This window comes from Lepisosteus platostomus, chromosome 9 (genome assembly GCF_059453375.1).
Source record: "Lepisosteus platostomus isolate fLepPlt1 chromosome 9, fLepPlt1.hap1, whole genome shotgun sequence".
Lineage (NCBI taxonomy): Eukaryota > Metazoa > Chordata > Actinopteri > Semionotiformes > Lepisosteidae > Lepisosteus > Lepisosteus platostomus.
In genome coordinates this window covers 26,047,050-26,065,818 of record NC_142619.1, presented here as the reverse complement: position 1 = coordinate 26,065,818, position 18,769 = coordinate 26,047,050, and the positions used below count along the sequence as shown (strand labels likewise).

Genomic DNA, 18,769 nt, shown 5'->3' with positions numbered 1-18,769 from the left:
CCCAGATCAGAAACTACTCACATACAGTAGCCACAGACATTAAGTCAAACACTCAATGCAAGCTCCTAGTGAAACAATATACAGTTGTGAGGAAAAGTTTGTGAACCCTTTGGAATTATCTGGATTTCTGCGTGAATGGCTCCTAAATTGTGATGTGATCTTCATCTAAGTCATAATAATAAATAAAGACAGTCTTTTTTAACAAACAACACACAAAACATTTTACATTGCCATATCTTTATTGAAGAAATGGTTTAAACAATCAAGACCATTGGTGGAAAAAGTATGTGAACCTCTAGGATAATGACATCTTGGAAAGAGGGTAATTGGAGTCAATGACTCAGGTGTTCCAATCAATTCAGGTGTGGGTTTGTCCTGCCCTGTCATATAAAAAAATTACACAATTTGGGTTACTTGCTCTTTACAACAGAATTCTGTTGAAGTGCAATATGGCCCGATCAAAAGAGATTTCAGAGGACCTCAGAAGAAGAGTTGTTGAGGCTCATAAGACTGGAAAGGGTTACAAAAGAATTTCTAAAGACTTGGTTTCCATCAGTCCACAGTCAGGCAGATAGTTTACAAATGGAAGAAATTCAGCGCCGCGGCTACTCTCCCTAGGAGTGGGCGCCCTACAAAGATCAGCGCAAGGGCACGCCGTACAATCCTCAAACAGGTGACAAAGAACCCTAGGGTGACAGCTAAGGATCTGCAGGCACCTCTTGCACTTGAGAACGTCTGTGTTCATGAGTCTAACATAAGAAAACACTGAACAAGAGTGGTGTTTATGGGCGGTTACCACGGAGGAAACCACTGCTCTCCAAAAGAAACATTGCTGCCCGTTTCAAGTTTGCTAAAGATCACCTGGATGTTCCACAGCACTACTGAAACAATGTTCTGTGGACAGATGAGACAAAAATTGAACTTTTTGGTAAATGTACACAGCGTTATATTTAGAGAAAACAAAACACTGCATACCAACACCAAAATCTCAACCTAGCTGTGAAGCATGGTGGAGGGAGAATAAGGGTGTGGGGCTGCTTTGCTGCCTCAGGACCTGGACGGCTTGCAATCATTGAGGGACCAATGAATTCCAAGTTGTATCAGGAAATTCTACAGCAGAATGTCAGGGCGTCTGTCTGTGATCTAAAACTAAAAACAAAGCTGGGTCATGCAACATGACAATGATCCAAAAGACAAGAGTAAATCAACAACAGAGTGGCTCAAACAGAAGAAATTCCGGATTTTAGAATGGCCAAGTCAGAGTCCTGATCTCCATCCCATTGAAATGCTGTGGCGTGATCTGAAGCAGGCCGTTCAAGCAAGACATCCCAAAAATCTACATGAACTGAAACAGTGTTGTATAGAGGAATGGGTCAATATACCTCCTAACCACTGCACAGGTCTGATCAGCAGCTACAGAAAGCATTTGGTTGAGGTTATTACCAATAAACCACTAGTTACTAAATATAAGGGTTCACATCCTTTTTCCATGAATGACCATTTGTTCAATTAAAATATGGCAATGTAAAATGTGTAAATGTGTTTGTCAGAAAAGACTGTCTTTATTATTATGACTTAGATAAAGATCAGATCACATTTTAGGAGCAATTCATGCAGAAATCCATATAATTCCTAAGGGTTCACAAACCTTTTCTCACAACTGTATATCTACAATAAAATTTGAATCTACTACACTATAAGTACATATGTCCCACTTTAAGGCCTATTTTTTTACAATAGATTTTAATATTTAATTTTTTTTGTTTATTTTTTAATCCACTGTGCACCCTTTTGTTTACTTTTGTGGTTTGTGTTACAAAAGTACTTACCATAAAATGTTTATCTATCATATGGTTTATCTACCATAAAATGCATGAAATACTAGTATCAAAAGAAATTAACCACATGATGTTTATTTGGATTTTGATGAAGTGATCATTCATTCTGACCCCAGAAACATAAGAATGGTTACAAAGAACACAAGGCCATTTGTCAAATCTACTCCAGCATCCATTGCTACATTCTAATGATACATTCCAGTGACTCTGCCTGTTGCATAAGCCATAAATTATTTCATTAAAGAAAGATTGGGCACCGGTGTTTGGGCCTAGCGCAAATCAAGACAGAAATACAAAGACAATCAGGTAGCTGATGGAATTGGTTTCAGTGGACCAGTAGGTGGCACTCTTTCTTTGTATTAGAATTTCCAAACACCAAAAGCCCCATATGGCTAGGAACACTATAGTATATTTGTATTTCTACAAACTGATCATTAAATAATTCATATTCATATATTTGTTGATTTCCCTTATAAACAGTAGACATTGTAGATAGATATTGAAGTTGTCTTGCACGTTTGGTGTCAGAATAATTCTCCTTACTCTAGGAATGCTGTGTGACCAGTAAGGGTGTCTGTAGTGCCTTATAAATCATGCTGGGGCACATTCTTAAACCACTGTTTTAAGTGAGAGATTAAGCTCCAAAACCTTCAAAATAATCATTAAAAAGCAACACAGTATTTTGGGGAACAGATATACAGTATTTACTGTGCAGGTTCCATAAGGTAACATTTTTGGCAACACACACTGTCTGAAGTTTCCAACTAACCTTTCTAGGCAAAAGGAGGTTATATTGGACTCTCATCTGTACAGGAATGCAACAATAGTAGTGAAATGAGAAATAACAGTGAAGAAAAATGGATATTGTTCTCTTGCACAGTCTCTGTATAGTGTTAAGTGATGTTTTCAGAACTTTGGTATTGAACTGCGAAGTGATTGCTGGATATTTATCCTTAAAGAACTAACTTTGGATCTTCAAAGTGATATAATCCCTCAACCAAAAAAGCAAACCTTATGGATGCCCTCTTACTTTTATTAAAAACTAAGAATCACAAGTTATGGACTTTCTGTTTTTGGAAAACACTGTTCTTTACTAATCACAGTAAAAAAAAAAAATGTTATTGATCATAGAATAAAGCAAAATGTCAAATGTTTCCCTATACACTGTAAAGCAGCATTTACGGTACTTAGAAGAAAGGGTTTAACACACTGAAGATCAAATCAGAACAAATCTGAAGTAAATGTATTACAATGCATCTGATCTTGTAACTGAGCACTGGATGATGGTGAAAGGTGACTAATAATATGAACTGTTCAACACACCAGAAGCAGATGTTAAAGATATTGTACCCCTGAAGAACACAATAATTATACAAACTCCAGGCAAAACAATCCTTATGGAATTAAACAAATATATGTCTGTTCTGCCTAATCTATGAGAATAATTACTGCTTCCACACTCCGCACTGAAAATTGACCTATTGAGCAACACCTAGGACACTCCAGTGGCATGCATTTACAGTATGTATGGAAACTCCTGATTATTCCTTATTGAAGACTATTTGAAATTTTGACATTTGAAATACCCACAACGCAATCAGCACACTGATATGTTATCAGAAGTACGCGCTTTAGCAAGACACCCAGGAAAAGGCTGGGTTTCAAAAAGCTAAGCCTGTGGCCTTTCAGAGAAATGTTATGCTTGCTTCCTCTTTTCGTTTCTGTTTCAAGCCAAAGAAAGGTCAAGCACTTACTTGATGTCCCAAGGTGGTCTCTGATCTCTCCATGATGCTGTTAGTGGGTTTATGGGGGGTTTTGGTGAAGGGGAGGCAGTCACAGGATCCAGCCAGTTGGGGTGGAACAGTTTTTGTTTGTGTGTTTGTTTTTAAAGCACCAAGCAGCAACGATAGCAGCAGCGGCGGCAGGAGAGGAAGAGAGAGGAAGAACAAAACAAGTTAGTCAGTGTTCGGAGCAAAGCATGCAAACTCATAATAAGAATCAAACAACATAAAAACAAGACCTGCCAAAAATACTGGGTCATGCCGTTAGCCAAGCACTGCTATTTAAAGCAACACAAACTGGCCACATGTCAGCTTGCACTTTTGCTATGAAACACAGTAGCCTGGATTAAGAAAGATTACATGAAAAGGATATAAAATGAGGTAGGGATGTCGGCACTCCATTCAGATCTACAGTACCTGGCTAAAAAAATGTTACGCACATCTGCTTCTTAGCTACATGCTGTCTCAGATGTTGTAACACAGCATACTTCCATCCTTTGTTTTAGGGAAAAACTATTGAGGCATTTCTTAGTTTTCTTATTACATTGCCAGAAATGTTTCACAACGTTCCTTTTGTGTGTGTTCCTGAAGTTATTTTTAATTATGTACTGATAAAATTAAGCCACAAACTGTTTCTATCTACTCCTTCTCTCTTGTTTTACTCCACACCGTGTTTCTGCAATTCTGCTTCTTTCCCCTGCTTGGTATTTCATTCCGTTGAAACAAAAACTCTTAAAATCTGCTCGAAGGAGCTGGAAAAGAACTTAACCAAAACATATACCTGTACAGTCGAGGGTTGTAACATATCAAAATAAAATACACAATAAAATACACACTTCACCCTACAGCATCAACTAAGACACAACACTGAGCCTTAAAGGGGAACTGCAATGCTATATTTTTATATTTCAGGGTTAGAAAGAAGCATCATTGATGATTAAATTTCAAACCACAATAACATGTAAAACCTCCAATTTTCATAATCAAAATAGATTAAATTTACAGGTATGTGCAACGCCATAATGCCGTCATTGTCTGCTTCTCAGAATGAGGCTACAAAACATCCGGTGAGGTGAAGTGGCCCTATTATATTGTAAACAAGTAGGCTTGTGAGTAATCCAACAGAAAAATTGCTCTTAGCCATAAAACCATATTTTATGCACATCCTAACTTAAAACATAATTATGTTTAAGTTACTATACTATAAAGTACTGATATCATCCTCTCACTGCGTCCCCTTTTATTGGTTGCTTTAAATGGGCCAAAAAGGTTGGAATGGCAACTGGTCTGAGCACAAGTTTTGGTTCAGTATTTGAAATGAAAATATATTTCATATAACAAACTGTCAGGCTTCAGAATCGAACCAGAAATTTGTACAATTTTGCAATACGATCAATTAATTTATTTTGTTGCTGAGATTTAATAGCCGGTCTGAAAAATTGGGACTGCAGTTACCCTTTAACAGTAGCATAACTTTAATTTCCTGAATGGGCAAACAACTAGAACACTAGAACACTTAAGGTCTTTACTACTCATGTTTTCATTGCTTATTTTTCTTGAAAGGAACTGCACTCCCTTCTACATCCTATAAGATACTGTACATGCCCAGTATAGTCCCACACACAAGTAAAAGTAATTGACAAAAAATGATTATTCGATTTAAGTTTTAATTCATTATTAAATGTAACTTTCCAGATACATCAGCTGAGCACACCTTCTCAATAACAGTGACGACTTGAAGAGATACCCATTTACACAGCAGGGCATTTTTCAGGAGCAGTTTTAGTGAACTGCCTTGCTTATACAGTAAATATAATAGCAGCATCCAATCCAGGATTTGAACCCACAACCTTCCACATCCAAAATACCATCACAATGATTTACATCATTCAGGCAATCCTCGCACAGAGGGCTGTTTGAAAATGACAGGCCTTGTAACACGATACCAGTACCAACTAAACACCTCACATTCTTAGCTTTTACATCTTGTTACTACAGTATATATAATCTTTCAAAGGGAATACCTCCCTATCCTCAGGAGTAGGATAGTGGAATACTGCCCATGGCAAATCCCAGATAACCACTGCAAGAGATATGAGATGTAAAACAAGGGCCAAGAACTTCCTTTTAGTATTAGCAATGAATCCACATTTTACTGGAACATACAATCATACTGAATTTATTAGGGAAACTAAAGAGACATCTTCATTCCCGAAACACTTCCCTTATCATTTTATTACCAAAAATGATGCACACAGTAGTTGGATTTCTTTAGAAAAAATATTTGTGTTTGGTTGGTAAACCTTTGGTGAAGTATGCATCAGTGCATTTTTTTTTACTGATTAATAAACAGAAAGCTAAATCAAGTCTGTTATTAAAGACACAGGAAGACTGTTTTCTAAGGGTCCACATTAAATTGAGCGTCTCTTAAACAGATCTTTAAAGGGCAACTGAAACAACCTAGGGTTATTTTTGTATAGTAATTATATTTGATTACGTATGCGGGTTTATACTGACTGGATTACTGCGCTCCTGTGTATCATTATTCGTAGAGAGTACAGTAATTATATTTATACACTCAAATCCCAAGAGGAACTGTATTCGATTTTGAATTTATCTCGGCATCAGAAAAAAACTCTGCTGTAAGTTTACCATAGAAGATTACAATACCAGTTTAGATATATTCATAAATGAATAAGATACTTGTTACTCTAAATAATAGGACAAATGCAGCATGCAAAATGCTGTATCATTAAAACCTGTGTACTTTCCCATGCAGTATTTCTCTGACTTTAAAAGTCTTTTTCTTTACGCTCTTTTTAGGAAGAACACTGATATTTGGACTCTCCTCATGCTGCCTGCCATACCCCTAAGTGGCAACACTTAATTCTGTTTTACAGTATCGGATTTAGAGAAGTGGTGCATGCTAAACACTAGGCTATTACACACTCAAGACAGCAATTCATTTACAGTATACTGTGACAAATAAGAACCAATATTGCACACAAGACAACAGATCAAGCCTTTTATCAAAACCCATGCATTACTTACGTAAACTGTGGCTGGCATAGTTAAAGCCTTGCGTTCTCACCATTAGGTATTTTTCACTCTGACACCCTCAGTCACCTGCTCCAGCCTGCTCCCTTCCCGGCTTCACAGTGACACAGCACAGCACTACACTGTGTCTTTCTGCAGAACAGTAGAGGAATGATCTCTCTGAGGATCAGCTGTATTCAGTTCACAGGGAGGAAATGTCTGAGTATCCAGGTCAGTGTTAGAAGAAGGCCGTTTCATCTGGGGTGCCGTCTGGTCTGTGCATTCAGACATCAAGGAAGCGTTCCCCATGTCTGAACGGCACGCTGTGACATGTACAAAACAGCACCGGCTTCAACTTTAAACCAGGCAACCACAGCACAGCATCCCCAGCCTGTAAGCTGCAGCCTTGCCAAGTGGAAAGTTCTGGAAGGCAGTAAAACATGCCACATGTGTCACACATGCCTGGCTCTCCGTGCCACTAATTGTACCATCTACAGATTAATGCAGGAGGAGGGAGGCCTTAAAAGTCATTATTCAAAATAATCATTACTCTCTTTTCATTACATTGTGAGAGTATTTCTTTGGGTTGCCTGCTGTGCATTCCTTTATTTTCTTAAGGATGAATGAAACATAAAAAAACATAAGAGCTATACAGTACCTCATGCAATTCTATTTATGAGATATCTGAAGAAAGAGCGGCATATTACAGTGAGCTGTTTTTCCCTCAAATCTAAGAAACCTGACAGGAAAAATATTTCTAGGCTTGAGTTGGATTCTACAGTATATGTTAACGCCAAGTTATGAAGTCAAAACGTTGTACCAGCAATTTATTACTTTCCCATTTCAGAGGGCAGGCCAAGGATCCTTAATGAAAATGAATATTCTGCAGTGTGACTTATACATTATAAACTTTATGGGATTTTCTATATACCCCATAGGTGCCATATTTGCATTGGGTGCAGGCAGTGAGTAGCAATAACAGCATGGAGCATTTTCAAAATGGTACTATGCATATTCCTAACTACTTAAATACTTCGGCCTAAACCCTAAAATTCTACAAAACTGACATGCATACCACAGTTTTTCTAGAAACTAAAATCTAAGCATTAATTTTGGGCACCTGGTAGCCATTCGACCAATATGTTGCTAGTCAGCAAACGGAATGAGATGATTTCTGGCAAAAAATGCCAGTGAAAGAACATTATGCATTTTCAAACCAGTACGGATCAACAGTGACAAACAAAATTTTATTTCAAATCTACTATTCATGGCCACAGTTCAGAATTCAAAACTTAGACTAAAGGCTTATAGATAGAAGGGAAAAGCAAACAAAATCCCTCTATGTGAAAGTAATACTAAATGAATAAAAGAGTAACCTGATATCTTTGAGACATCTATAGTGCATTACAAATCAAACATTTTGGAATAGAAAACATAAATAACATAATTAACTATTATCATTTGCTGTGAAAGATTCTGAGGTTACTCCCTTAGTTTCTTGCTGTAGTCCTCACTTTTCGCATCATTTTTTTATCAAAGCCTAATGTACAGTATCTCACACTCACTCTAGTACCCTCCAAAGAGAGACAGATCACTCATTTACACTCAAAGTTAGTAAAGCTTTAAAGCAGTTTCTTTTTTTCTTTTAATTCCTCTGTAAGGGACAGAGAAATATAAAGATTACTATAACAAGTGACAGCTTCAACGTGATTCGGAGTGATACTAAGATCCAACAAAGTGATATTTCAATGACAAGAGCTGATTTGACAGCTGAAGAAATTCTCTGTACAAAACAACAAAGGGAAATCCTCACTCTCCTCCCCAGGTCTCGGAAATGATACTGTAAAAAAGATGACAAATACCATTCCAGAAGCAGTCCGGACTCTTCGTTGTTGAGGTCTTTGTTTTCTGCCTTCAGTTTCCTCTCCTGCCACCTTTGCACATGATCAATAACAGAAGTAGACTCTATTCCTACAGATCTGCACTTTCTAATCTTCTTACAGTACATCTACCAGCTATTGCTGAACTGCAACCTACTGTAGCAATGCTTCTGGCTCTTTTACTTTCATCAGGCAGATTAAGGGGGATGTCAACAGCAGGGAAACAATTACAGCAATCAAACCATTCTACTCTCTGTACAAACCATGAAATAAACAGCAGACTGACAAAACTGATATTTGATTACATCTGGGTAAAAATTAAAATAACAGAATAGGTTTTAAGGTCATATCTGACAGGAAAATGGGTGATGCAATTTGTGGTTTTCATATAAAACGTTATCAAGCCTATATTTCTGCTAATGATCTAAATAACATTTAAAGGAACAACAGTATGAAGAGAAAACAAACAACCACCCTCACAAATGTACACTACAAAGCAATACTACTTGATAGGCTTCTCCTTAAGAAGCTTCTTAGGAGAAAAATAAATCTTTCAGATTACGATCCACGTCTATGTTAGTCTGCTTTGTACTAATGTGTTTCTGCTTATTTTATGTAACAAAAAGCATGACAGCAACAGATGAACAGATGACTATTATTGTAAAAGAAAAGACAGCAAAAAAGATTGTGGATAAGTGGCAAGAACACCCCACAGGCACTACAAAATACCGTGTATGGCACCACCCACCTCTGATTGAGGTGTGAAAACATATCCAAATAGAGAAACACTTCCTTCAGCATCCACATGATATCTAGCCACTGACAGATGTCTTTTAGCTTTTTTGCTAAATTGGGAACTAATCCTGCATCTCTCTAAACCATAAGTTTTTTCTTTTCAAAAGCTGATATTCTCTCATTTCTAAATTACAGAAGACACTGAATTTTTGAAGAGAGTTACTCTGGCTTGTCAGTCTTTGGAAAAACTTAGTAATTTCAGACTTTTGAGAGCTTCTTGAAGAAAGCACGATTTTAATGTGAGCTGACCAACAATGTTGTTACTTTAAAAAAAAAAACTTTGATTAAAGGTCATTTAATGCTGTAATCTACAATAGCACATGTGAAGTGTAACAAATTGTGCCAGTGCTTAGGAAGTAGTAAGGAAGAAATGGTATTTTGATCAATCAAAATATTAGTTTGCAAACATACGTTTACATGGCCCATGAGTCCTTTATTGTATCATGAACTGCAAACAGGTGAAGAAGAGCTTTTAAATCTGCACATATACAGTTTTGGAGTTTAACACATTTTTGCATGTTACTGTATACTGTATATGGCTTCATTTATTGGAGATTGCACGCTTAGACAAAAACCCCTGTGAAATTCACATGAAAGCATCCAGCATTTATTTCAGGCAAAGGTGTAATACCTTCAGTATGACTCTCACCTTCACATATACTTTTAGCATATTAAATATGATTCAGCTTAAGCCATACAAAGACTAAAATACACCCGAGATTCACAGAATCGAGGTTCTGTAAGGCTAAATTTGGCAAACCTGAAGCTACAGGAAGCACCATGTAAACCTCAATAAAACATAAAAGCTGTTCCATATCCATTCTTCTTTCCCTTGAGATTCTTGTCTTTTATTTGTATGAAGAAGTCCGCAAAACAGCAATGAAGGCAAAGGAATTGAAGTTCAATTAATGCTGCTCATTTCTTCAGAAATACGAGAACTAACGTCACTTTGAAAGGCTGATAGGCAGCTTAAAGAAAACTAATGGCTTAATTTAAATTTTAATGAAAAAGAACAAAAAATAATATCTTTAAATATCTTTCCTCAAACTATCTTTTAATTAGTGGTGTAAAAATTCTATAATCTAGTGAAACCCTAGTGAAAATATACACAAAGAACAAGTTCATTTTGTAATGTGAAATCTCACATTCTCAACCATTTTCTGTAACTGGTGATCCACCAATTCATTATTGTATAATCAGAAACATTTTCTTAGACATTGCTAACGAGCTCTGCAAAGGAGTAAGATGATATTATAACAAATTTCCCAAAGAGACAAGATCATAAACTCACAATGCTGAAGTTTCTGCAGCTGAGTCTTCATGAATAAAATAGAACAGACAACCTACTTGGTTCCTACAATTTTTCATGGATGAACAAAGTGTATTAATAAGCCATACTTTAAGCTTTGATGCTATTGTGGACAATCTTGCCATTGCATTATCACATTCGTAAATCACGGTGCTTATTGTCTGATCTCTCTTTGATTTCATTATCCTCTGGGATCATCAGGCTACTACTCTGTCACTTATTGGTGATCTGTTAACACAATCAAATTCAACAAACTAATTACTCTTCTTGTCAACAGAAAAGGAATTTCATTAAAATTGATTATAATGTTTCTTGATTTTTAGAGCATAACCTGTTGCTCTAAAGCTGTCACTGAAGCTCTCAAAGAAATCCTCTTCCATGTTGCTAAATCGCTAAGTTATCAATACTCCATACCATGTACCCTACAGCAGGGCTGCCAAACTCATTTGCTAGGCAGTCCAGGTTTGATTTACATGTACTTCAAGCATTTCATTCATATCAGGAGTTATTTGAATATTAGACCCAACCATTAGACATTTGTTTGTAGTCTTTTACATTTACAAGGACATACCACATTTTAAAATGCAATTTGGAGTCATTTAATCTCCACTGAATCCTAATTTACCAAACGTTAACTCATGACCCTAAATCATATGACATATCATATATGTTGTGATAACTGCAAACTAAGTTGAAAATACTACCACCAGGACAACTTGTTCAACAACTGGCAAATATTACATTTTGAAATGAAATGGTAAAATGTATTAATGTATTGAATGGGCTCTGGAATTGACTGTGCATGAGGAACGACGAAGAGTAACATCGGAAATAGAAATGCAAGGCGAAGTGATGTTGCATGATAAAAAACACTACAATTGCAGAACACTTTATTCGGTAGATACCAGCAATATGAAAACAAATTCAATGCTACTACTATTGCTATTGCTCTTTGGTAACAGCTACCTCTTGCACACAAAATATGTTAGGCTGGGTCTCCATTCAGTTTCAACAAATAAATCTAAACTTCTCTTCTCTTGTATCACATGTCATTCTTTATTTTTCTTTTCTTCAATAATATATAAGGCCCTTTCGTAACATTCATATGAAACTGTGAAAAAACAACAATAGGTACAGTTTCAGTGTGAGCGATGTTGGTTTAGTTGCTACGGTTGCTCACAATATGTGGAAGTGGGGTTTAGATGAAGACTGTGTCCAGTTCTCATGGTGACAATGTTTCTTCTACCAAGTTTATGCAAAGACACGCCCCCAGTTAAATTAGAACAGGGACATTATCAGACAGGCACTGCAACTGGATAGAGGTAAAGATAGAGGTAAATACACGGGACTCTGTGTATGGAAGACTGATATAGTAACATTACTAAGGTGTGTGTAAGTTATGCAGGCTCACACAAGGTGCAAATAGGCTCTGACAGCATGTTCCTCATGGGCTGAACAGGGACTGCTGTACTGGACTTGACCCCCAAGTCCCGGGTCTAAGGAAGACAAGATAGCAGACATTAATTACAGAGTTTCCTCATTCTTTTGTCATAGGCTTACATGACCACAATTTTAATTGTAAACCATTTCTGTTTAGTTTCATAAAATGAATACTATACAGGCTAAATATCAAAGGGCATAAGCTTTTTTTATAAATGGTAGGAGCCTTATTAGTCAACACAGTTAGATTTCTATGAGATAATACAGCAATCTCATCTATTCAAGAAGCGAATTGTGACAAAACTGCTCAGGAGCTTATTTTAGATTCTTACAACCCATTTTGTAAAAAAAAAAAAGTCTCATGTTTTAGATGCACTTTCATTTGTGTTCTTTGCTGCATATTCCACTGTTAATTCGTTGTGTTGACTTGAAAAGCCAGTGCTTCTGAGGATTTTAAATATTTACCTCAGGGCCTATCATAATATTCTGTATTCAACACTAAAATGATTTCGTTTAACTTGTCAGGATAGGTGATCTCCTGATGTTAGAGCAGCAATATGTAATTGAAATATGATGACAAAAATGTTCTAAATGTAGTATTACTAGTGCATTGCACAAACATATTGTCGAGCCTAGTGTCAAATGTTTTTGAACCATCTGAGCTCTCTGTTACATACTGGATCTAATTATTTAATTAGCTGCATGAGTGCAATATTTCTACCAGGCTTTGAGGCATTATATTTTTCTTTTTTATTTATATTATACGCTAATGTGCCTTTAATAAAGTGAATGTTTTGAGTAATCAGCTACATGTATAACAGACCTTTAGAGAAATTCTATTGTATACAGTACATGGAAAACTTAGAAAACGGTTATGTTAACAGTTTAACTGATTACAAAGTTGAAAGCACACAAAAGACATCAGAAGACAATAGGCCGTTAACTGAGTTTTAGTCCCATGATCTACCTTAGTGATACAAATCACAAATAGCAGTGGTCCCAATACAGATCCCTGTGGTACTCCACTAATTATATTATCCAAATGTGAACATTCGGCCCTTGTGTACTCTCACAAGGTTGCTTATGCATAAACCAGAAAAAAGGAATATGATATCAAAATTAATTTGAAAAATTCTGAAACCTTTAGAAGCAGACAACTTTTTATAAGTTTCATTATAAGTTAAAGTAGAAGTACTACTGTGAATAGATACATACTGTACTCAAATATTAAAACATTATGGTACATTTCAAACTGTCAAACTGGCAGTCAGGTTGAAGATGCACATGATCAATTTTCTGATACAATAAAAAACAACACATGCAAACAATTACCCCCTTGAAAAAGGAAAAAAAAACAATTCTATAATACCTCCTATAGTACATTTTTGGGAAAATCTAGCTCAAATAAAATTACATTTACCCATAACCAAGCAGAACAGGTTATTCACAATGACGTGAAAGCCACACATATCTCCTCCCAATGCTTACAGAAAGCACAGTGGTTTAATGAAAACACTCAAGAAACTTCTTTGTCAAATATTAGACATTGTATTTTCATGATCAGCACAAAACACTAACAGCACAGTTAGCTATACAGACAAAACAGAAAAAAACAGCTAAAAATACACATAATCCTGTCTTTTTTTCTTGTGACACATGCAGCACCATGAGATTCCCATAGTCAAACTTCATTTTTTATGTTTCACACAATGCTTAGCAGGTACAAATTTTACAATTGTAACTTGTTCTACATTCTATTCTATAAACAGCTATTGCTCTTTAAATGAGGAGTCAAAGAGCAGACATTTTATTATTCGTTAAAAAGTCCAAAACTGGCCTAAGTGACCCTGTATAGAACAGATTTGTCAATAAGCATACAGATGATATGAGGTCTTAAAGGCAACACAAAGAAGCAGCTTTTACTTTGGTAAACAAACTTTTACAGGACAAAAAGCCCAGGGTGTCAACGTGTCTGGTTAATGTATTACACGGTGCTTAAAAAACAATTGCCGAAAGGAGCAAAGTCAGACTCTAAACAATTTGTTTCCAAAAGCAGGTCAAATAAGCTGAGTAGTCACCAAAAGGTGTTAGAAAAAAATTAAAAGAAAATTAAAGAAAACTAATTTTAGCCTTGTTATTAGCCTTGTAGGAAAAAAAACATTTCGAGCTGTGGCCCTCTTCAAAACCTTACATACAGTGAAGCTCGGAGTTAAAAACATGGCTCAAACAAAGCCTTGGATTGCATCTATAAATTATACTAAAACGATTCCAGCAAATTTGCAATACAAGGTATTCCAGATGTATTAGCTGTTGACTGTACAAGTTATGTTTTTGTTGTACATAACTGTACATGTTTCACATAGACTATATGTACAAGTTATGTTCTTGTATATGAAAATTCAGTGATAGACTTTTTCTATGATATCTATGATATGATATATATGAAACTACGGTAAATATAACCTATTTCTTTTAAATATTATGCACTTCTGTCATCTACATTATTTAGATTTCACTATTCTGAAAAGACAACCTGTCTGAAAAGACAAAAATACAAAGACTACAGACTACGAAGATACATTTTTGAGTAGAAGACATTATTTGATTCCTTTAAGAATCAAATACATTTCTTAAGTTGGGTTTCACTGGGGCAATTACTTTGCAAATTGCTTTTTTAAGAATATGTACTGTACTGTTTGACAAGACTCTATTCTTTTAACCTTCACTTAGTAATGTACTGCCAGAGACTGCTGAAATATATTGTGATATTTCAAATCTACTTTGTACTTGTACTTGAAAAGCTCTATTAACTGTACAACTCATATGGCGTATGTCTGGCATACATCCAATATACAGAAATAATGCCTATATAAAAGTATTTAATCCTAAACAAAACATTGGATGACAATGTTACCACTTATTACAATAGTTGTATAGCGACTGTAAACAATCATATTTTATATTTCTAAGCTGAAAGGCTTCTAAAAAAAACCTTGAAATGTAGAAAGATTTAAAAAAAATGTGTTAATAATAAATTCTTCCAGGAGCATTACTTAATTCAGGACAAGAGTATTTTTGTGAAAGGGAAAGAGAAATTAAATAACTCTTTTTCTATATATTTCTTTAAATTGTCACAGTCCTCCGTTCAGTGTTCACTGATAGCTGAGAATTCCTGTTTAACTGAAAGATATTAATTGCTTAGGTCTTTCTCAACAAATCATGAGAAAACAATACAGTACAGCTCATTCTTTAACGACTGTGCCTTGCAAAAGCATTCTCTCCCTTCCAATAATGTCCCATTGACAAATGATTTACAAATGATGTACTGTATAGACATTTTCAAAGTGAAAATTATTTATCAAAACCTAAATGCTCAGACTGAAAATAGTTTAGTGTCAGCAAACACTGCAAGGGAAACATAATGTTGACTGCATCTTTTTGTGAACACAAACCCAAATTATTTAATGTGCACAAAATTACTTTGAAAATTCATACAATTAGTTGAAAGGCCTTTATGTGCAATAATGGTGGTTCACATGATTTCAGAATAAATAGGTCCCTCAGCTAGGCACTGAATTTCAAGCTGAGATTAAAGGGAACTTTCAAAACAGCTCAGGTATGAAGGTGTTGAAAGGCAAAGATCAGGAAAAAGGTAAAAGAATCTTCAAAGATTCTGAAATTTCCTATGAGTACAGTGAAGACGATCATTAATAAGTATAAGAAGTACCGTACCAGCAAGACACTGCATAGATCAGGCTTCCCTCCAAACCCAGCAGCTGAGCAAGGAGTAAGCTGAACTAAGATGGGAGAAGATGTCTAGGAGTCAATAATATGCTGGTCACTCAACAAAGCTGGTCTGCATGTAGTCCAATAATACTCAAATATCAAACCCGCATAGAGTTTGCGACAAATGTATTTAAGTGGTAATGCAAAGATATGGCAAAGGTTAAAAAAAAAAGATTTGACATTCAAATAAATTTTTCTAAAAGGTATTTAAAAAGTCCTCTCTCATTCACTTCAGCAGGTTTCTAAAAGATCCACACACATTCCCTCTGGCACTTTCCAAACCTAAGACACGGTGACTGCTGACTCATGTGATAATCACCCATACTGTACACTCACAGGCTTTCTCACAGATAAATTCCAACAAAAAATCTTCTTAAAACAGCGTGGAGTTTTCTGCACAATATCAAGCAGTCTTTAATCTCCATTTTCCCTTAAACCATCTCTTCCGCCTTTAGTGAAAGAAAAGCCACTGCAAAGCAGAAGGAGGTTTAATAAACAAGGAAAATTATTCTCCTCTCTACTGACTCTTGAAAGAACAGACTGTACATTTGCACGGTTCTTTGAACACCACGTGTGTTTCTTAAAGATATTCCCTACTCAGACAATGAAAAATCCTATTATGAAATGAGATTCTCCACTTTTCACAGAAAGTCACAAATCTTTCGCTCATAATATAGGGCACTGAGGAAGACAGAGGCCTTATCCCCACTTTTTACTTAGTATCTCACATTAATCTAGCTGTACAACAGCTGCTGAGGGGCTGGCACACTCTGCTAATATGTTTGTTGCAAGAAAGCTTGACTGATGCAACCCAGAGAGCTCTGGCCTCTGAGAAACAGAGGCGTGTACAGTGTTGAGTCCCAGACATCAAAGCAAATACTAAGGGTGCTACTAGGCTACAGCTCAAGCCACGCTTCATTGTACTCTGGGTGGTGCCCGGCTGTTAACCATGATAACAGACCAGAGGAGAAACTATGCAAAGAAAACCCTCTGCAGTTAGTGAATCAAACATCGGACACGAATACAACTTATCAAACATGTCATCAAGACAAAAAAAAAATACTTTGAATTTAAAGTTGTGTTTGTCAAATTAAAGAGACGTTGCCATCTCTTTATTTAAAGAATGTCAACTTAAGATTCAGTTGCTCGTTGGCTCTGTTTCACATTTACGGTTCATATAAACATTTTACAACCTTTTGGAATGCCACCTGTACCACTTATGTAGTCCCGTGCCAAGCAGAAATTTGTTTTGTTTTTATTTTTAGTTTTGCTGCATCTTCCCCTTTCTGCCTCTTCTCAAGAGATAAGAAGAAACCTCAAACCAGTTGCATCATTCAAGGAAGAAAAAAAAAACAATTTACACAGAAACACTTCACTGACTGAAGTCATTAGTTTAAATGCATTCATAAGCAGCATCCATAATGTACTGTTACAGGAAACAACAAAACAATACAATCGTGGATTCCTGATTTTTTTCACATCAGAATGAACCAATCATTATAAAACGAACCATAATAATAAAGACTTTAAAAATTCTTGTTTGCATCAGAAATATCTTTCTTTTACAGCTCAAATTTTCAACTTAAAAAACAAAGTGAAATTATTCAGGAAAGGTAAACACTGTGCATTATCCAGCACCACTTTACAGATTAAAATTCAAACTAATCTAGATTGAAGGTCTCAAGAATGGTCAAAGAGAAAAAAATCTGACATCTTAAATCTCGAATGGTCCCTTTCAGTTTGTTTGCTTTCTGGGTGCTTTTTGGGTCCACACATGGGATCCATCTGTGACACCTAAAGGTAAATCCAAGCTCATGCAAAATAAAACCTTTTGGTAAACCTGAAAAAAGGAAAAGCAGACAACTTTTAAACAAAATTATTGCTCTTAGGAAAGACTGGAGGGGGAGTTCTGAAGCATCTCTTCTGCTCATGTGCACACACATACACTTAATCCTGATACAAGAAAGTTACTCACTTGTTATTATTCAACAAACTGATGAACCGTTTTTTTAAACCAAATTATGAAAAGTAAAGAGCAATTCAAAACATTATAGCACAATGCTTTAAAATCGCCTTCTTTCCTTGGTTCAGGTGGAAATGAGGATGTCTCTGGATTTCACAAACTGAGCAGGCGATACATACTGTGCTGTGGACTGGCTGCAAAAAGTTCTCCGGTCTGGAGGGTGTGGAGGCCAATCGTCAAGAAGACCCCCCTCAGGGCAAGGTGTTGCGCCCCGATCTGCGGTGCTGTTCAGGCGGAGACTCTGCGCCTGTGATGCTGAGCCTGTCACACCGAGCTGGAGGCTTCTCGGCTTGACACACAGGAAGCCCACTAGAGAGCAGGAGTCTCCTTTTTTTCTCATCCCGCCTGCTGCCAGGGATGTAATGACTTCTTCTCTCTTCCTCTCTCTCTCTCTCTGGCAAACCAGGGTGAACCACGTGTGTGAACCAGTTATTTCAGGCCCTTCTGCACCAGTAGACTGAACAGGGATTTTAATTTCCCCCATTTGGAAAAACAAACACCATCCGGTAAAGAGGGCCTGAAAAGTTATTTATCTTCTTAGAATCCTACTATGTATACTGTCCTTCTGGCTCATTAATTTTATTTTTCTGATGCTAGAGAGTATAAGAAAGGGGAAATTTAAGTGCTGGTGCTGAATTGTAAGAGCTTTGTGGACATTTCAACCACCTATCTCATCTTTACTAATTGTTTTTTTGCACAAAGTTACATAAAAATACAAAGGCTTCAGATACAATTGTCTTTTAGTTTTATCATGTTTCAAGGATGTGTTCTACTTTACATTTGGGTCTTAAAATAAGTCCAGATTTTCTGTTTTTATATTTTACATTAAAAACACTAAAGTGTAGCAAGCCCATTTCTTTTGTTTTATGCACAATAAGTCA

At 36.2% G+C, this 18,769-nt stretch overlaps 1 protein-coding gene across 8 annotated transcripts in view; it reads right to left on the bottom strand.

Annotated features, from left to right (window-relative positions):
• The window catches only part of osbpl8 (oxysterol binding protein-like 8), a 126,115-nt gene that overhangs the window by 56,383 nt on the left and 50,963 nt on the right, over positions 1 to 18,769 (bottom strand). For 4 of the 8 annotated variants that reach the window (XM_088647295.1, XM_088647300.1, XM_088647296.1 and 1 more), the window contains exon 3: positions 3,593 to 3,629. The exons of 1 other annotated variant lie outside the window; for it this stretch is intronic. In XM_088647295.1, coding sequence (XP_088503421.1) covers positions 3,593 to 3,629 — 37 coding nt within the window. Of the gene's footprint in view, positions 1 to 975; positions 1,150 to 3,592; positions 3,630 to 6,670; positions 6,982 to 18,769 lie in introns of those variants that run through there. 3 more of the 8 variants (XM_088647304.1, XM_088647298.1, XM_088647299.1) reach the window with 3 other exon arrangements.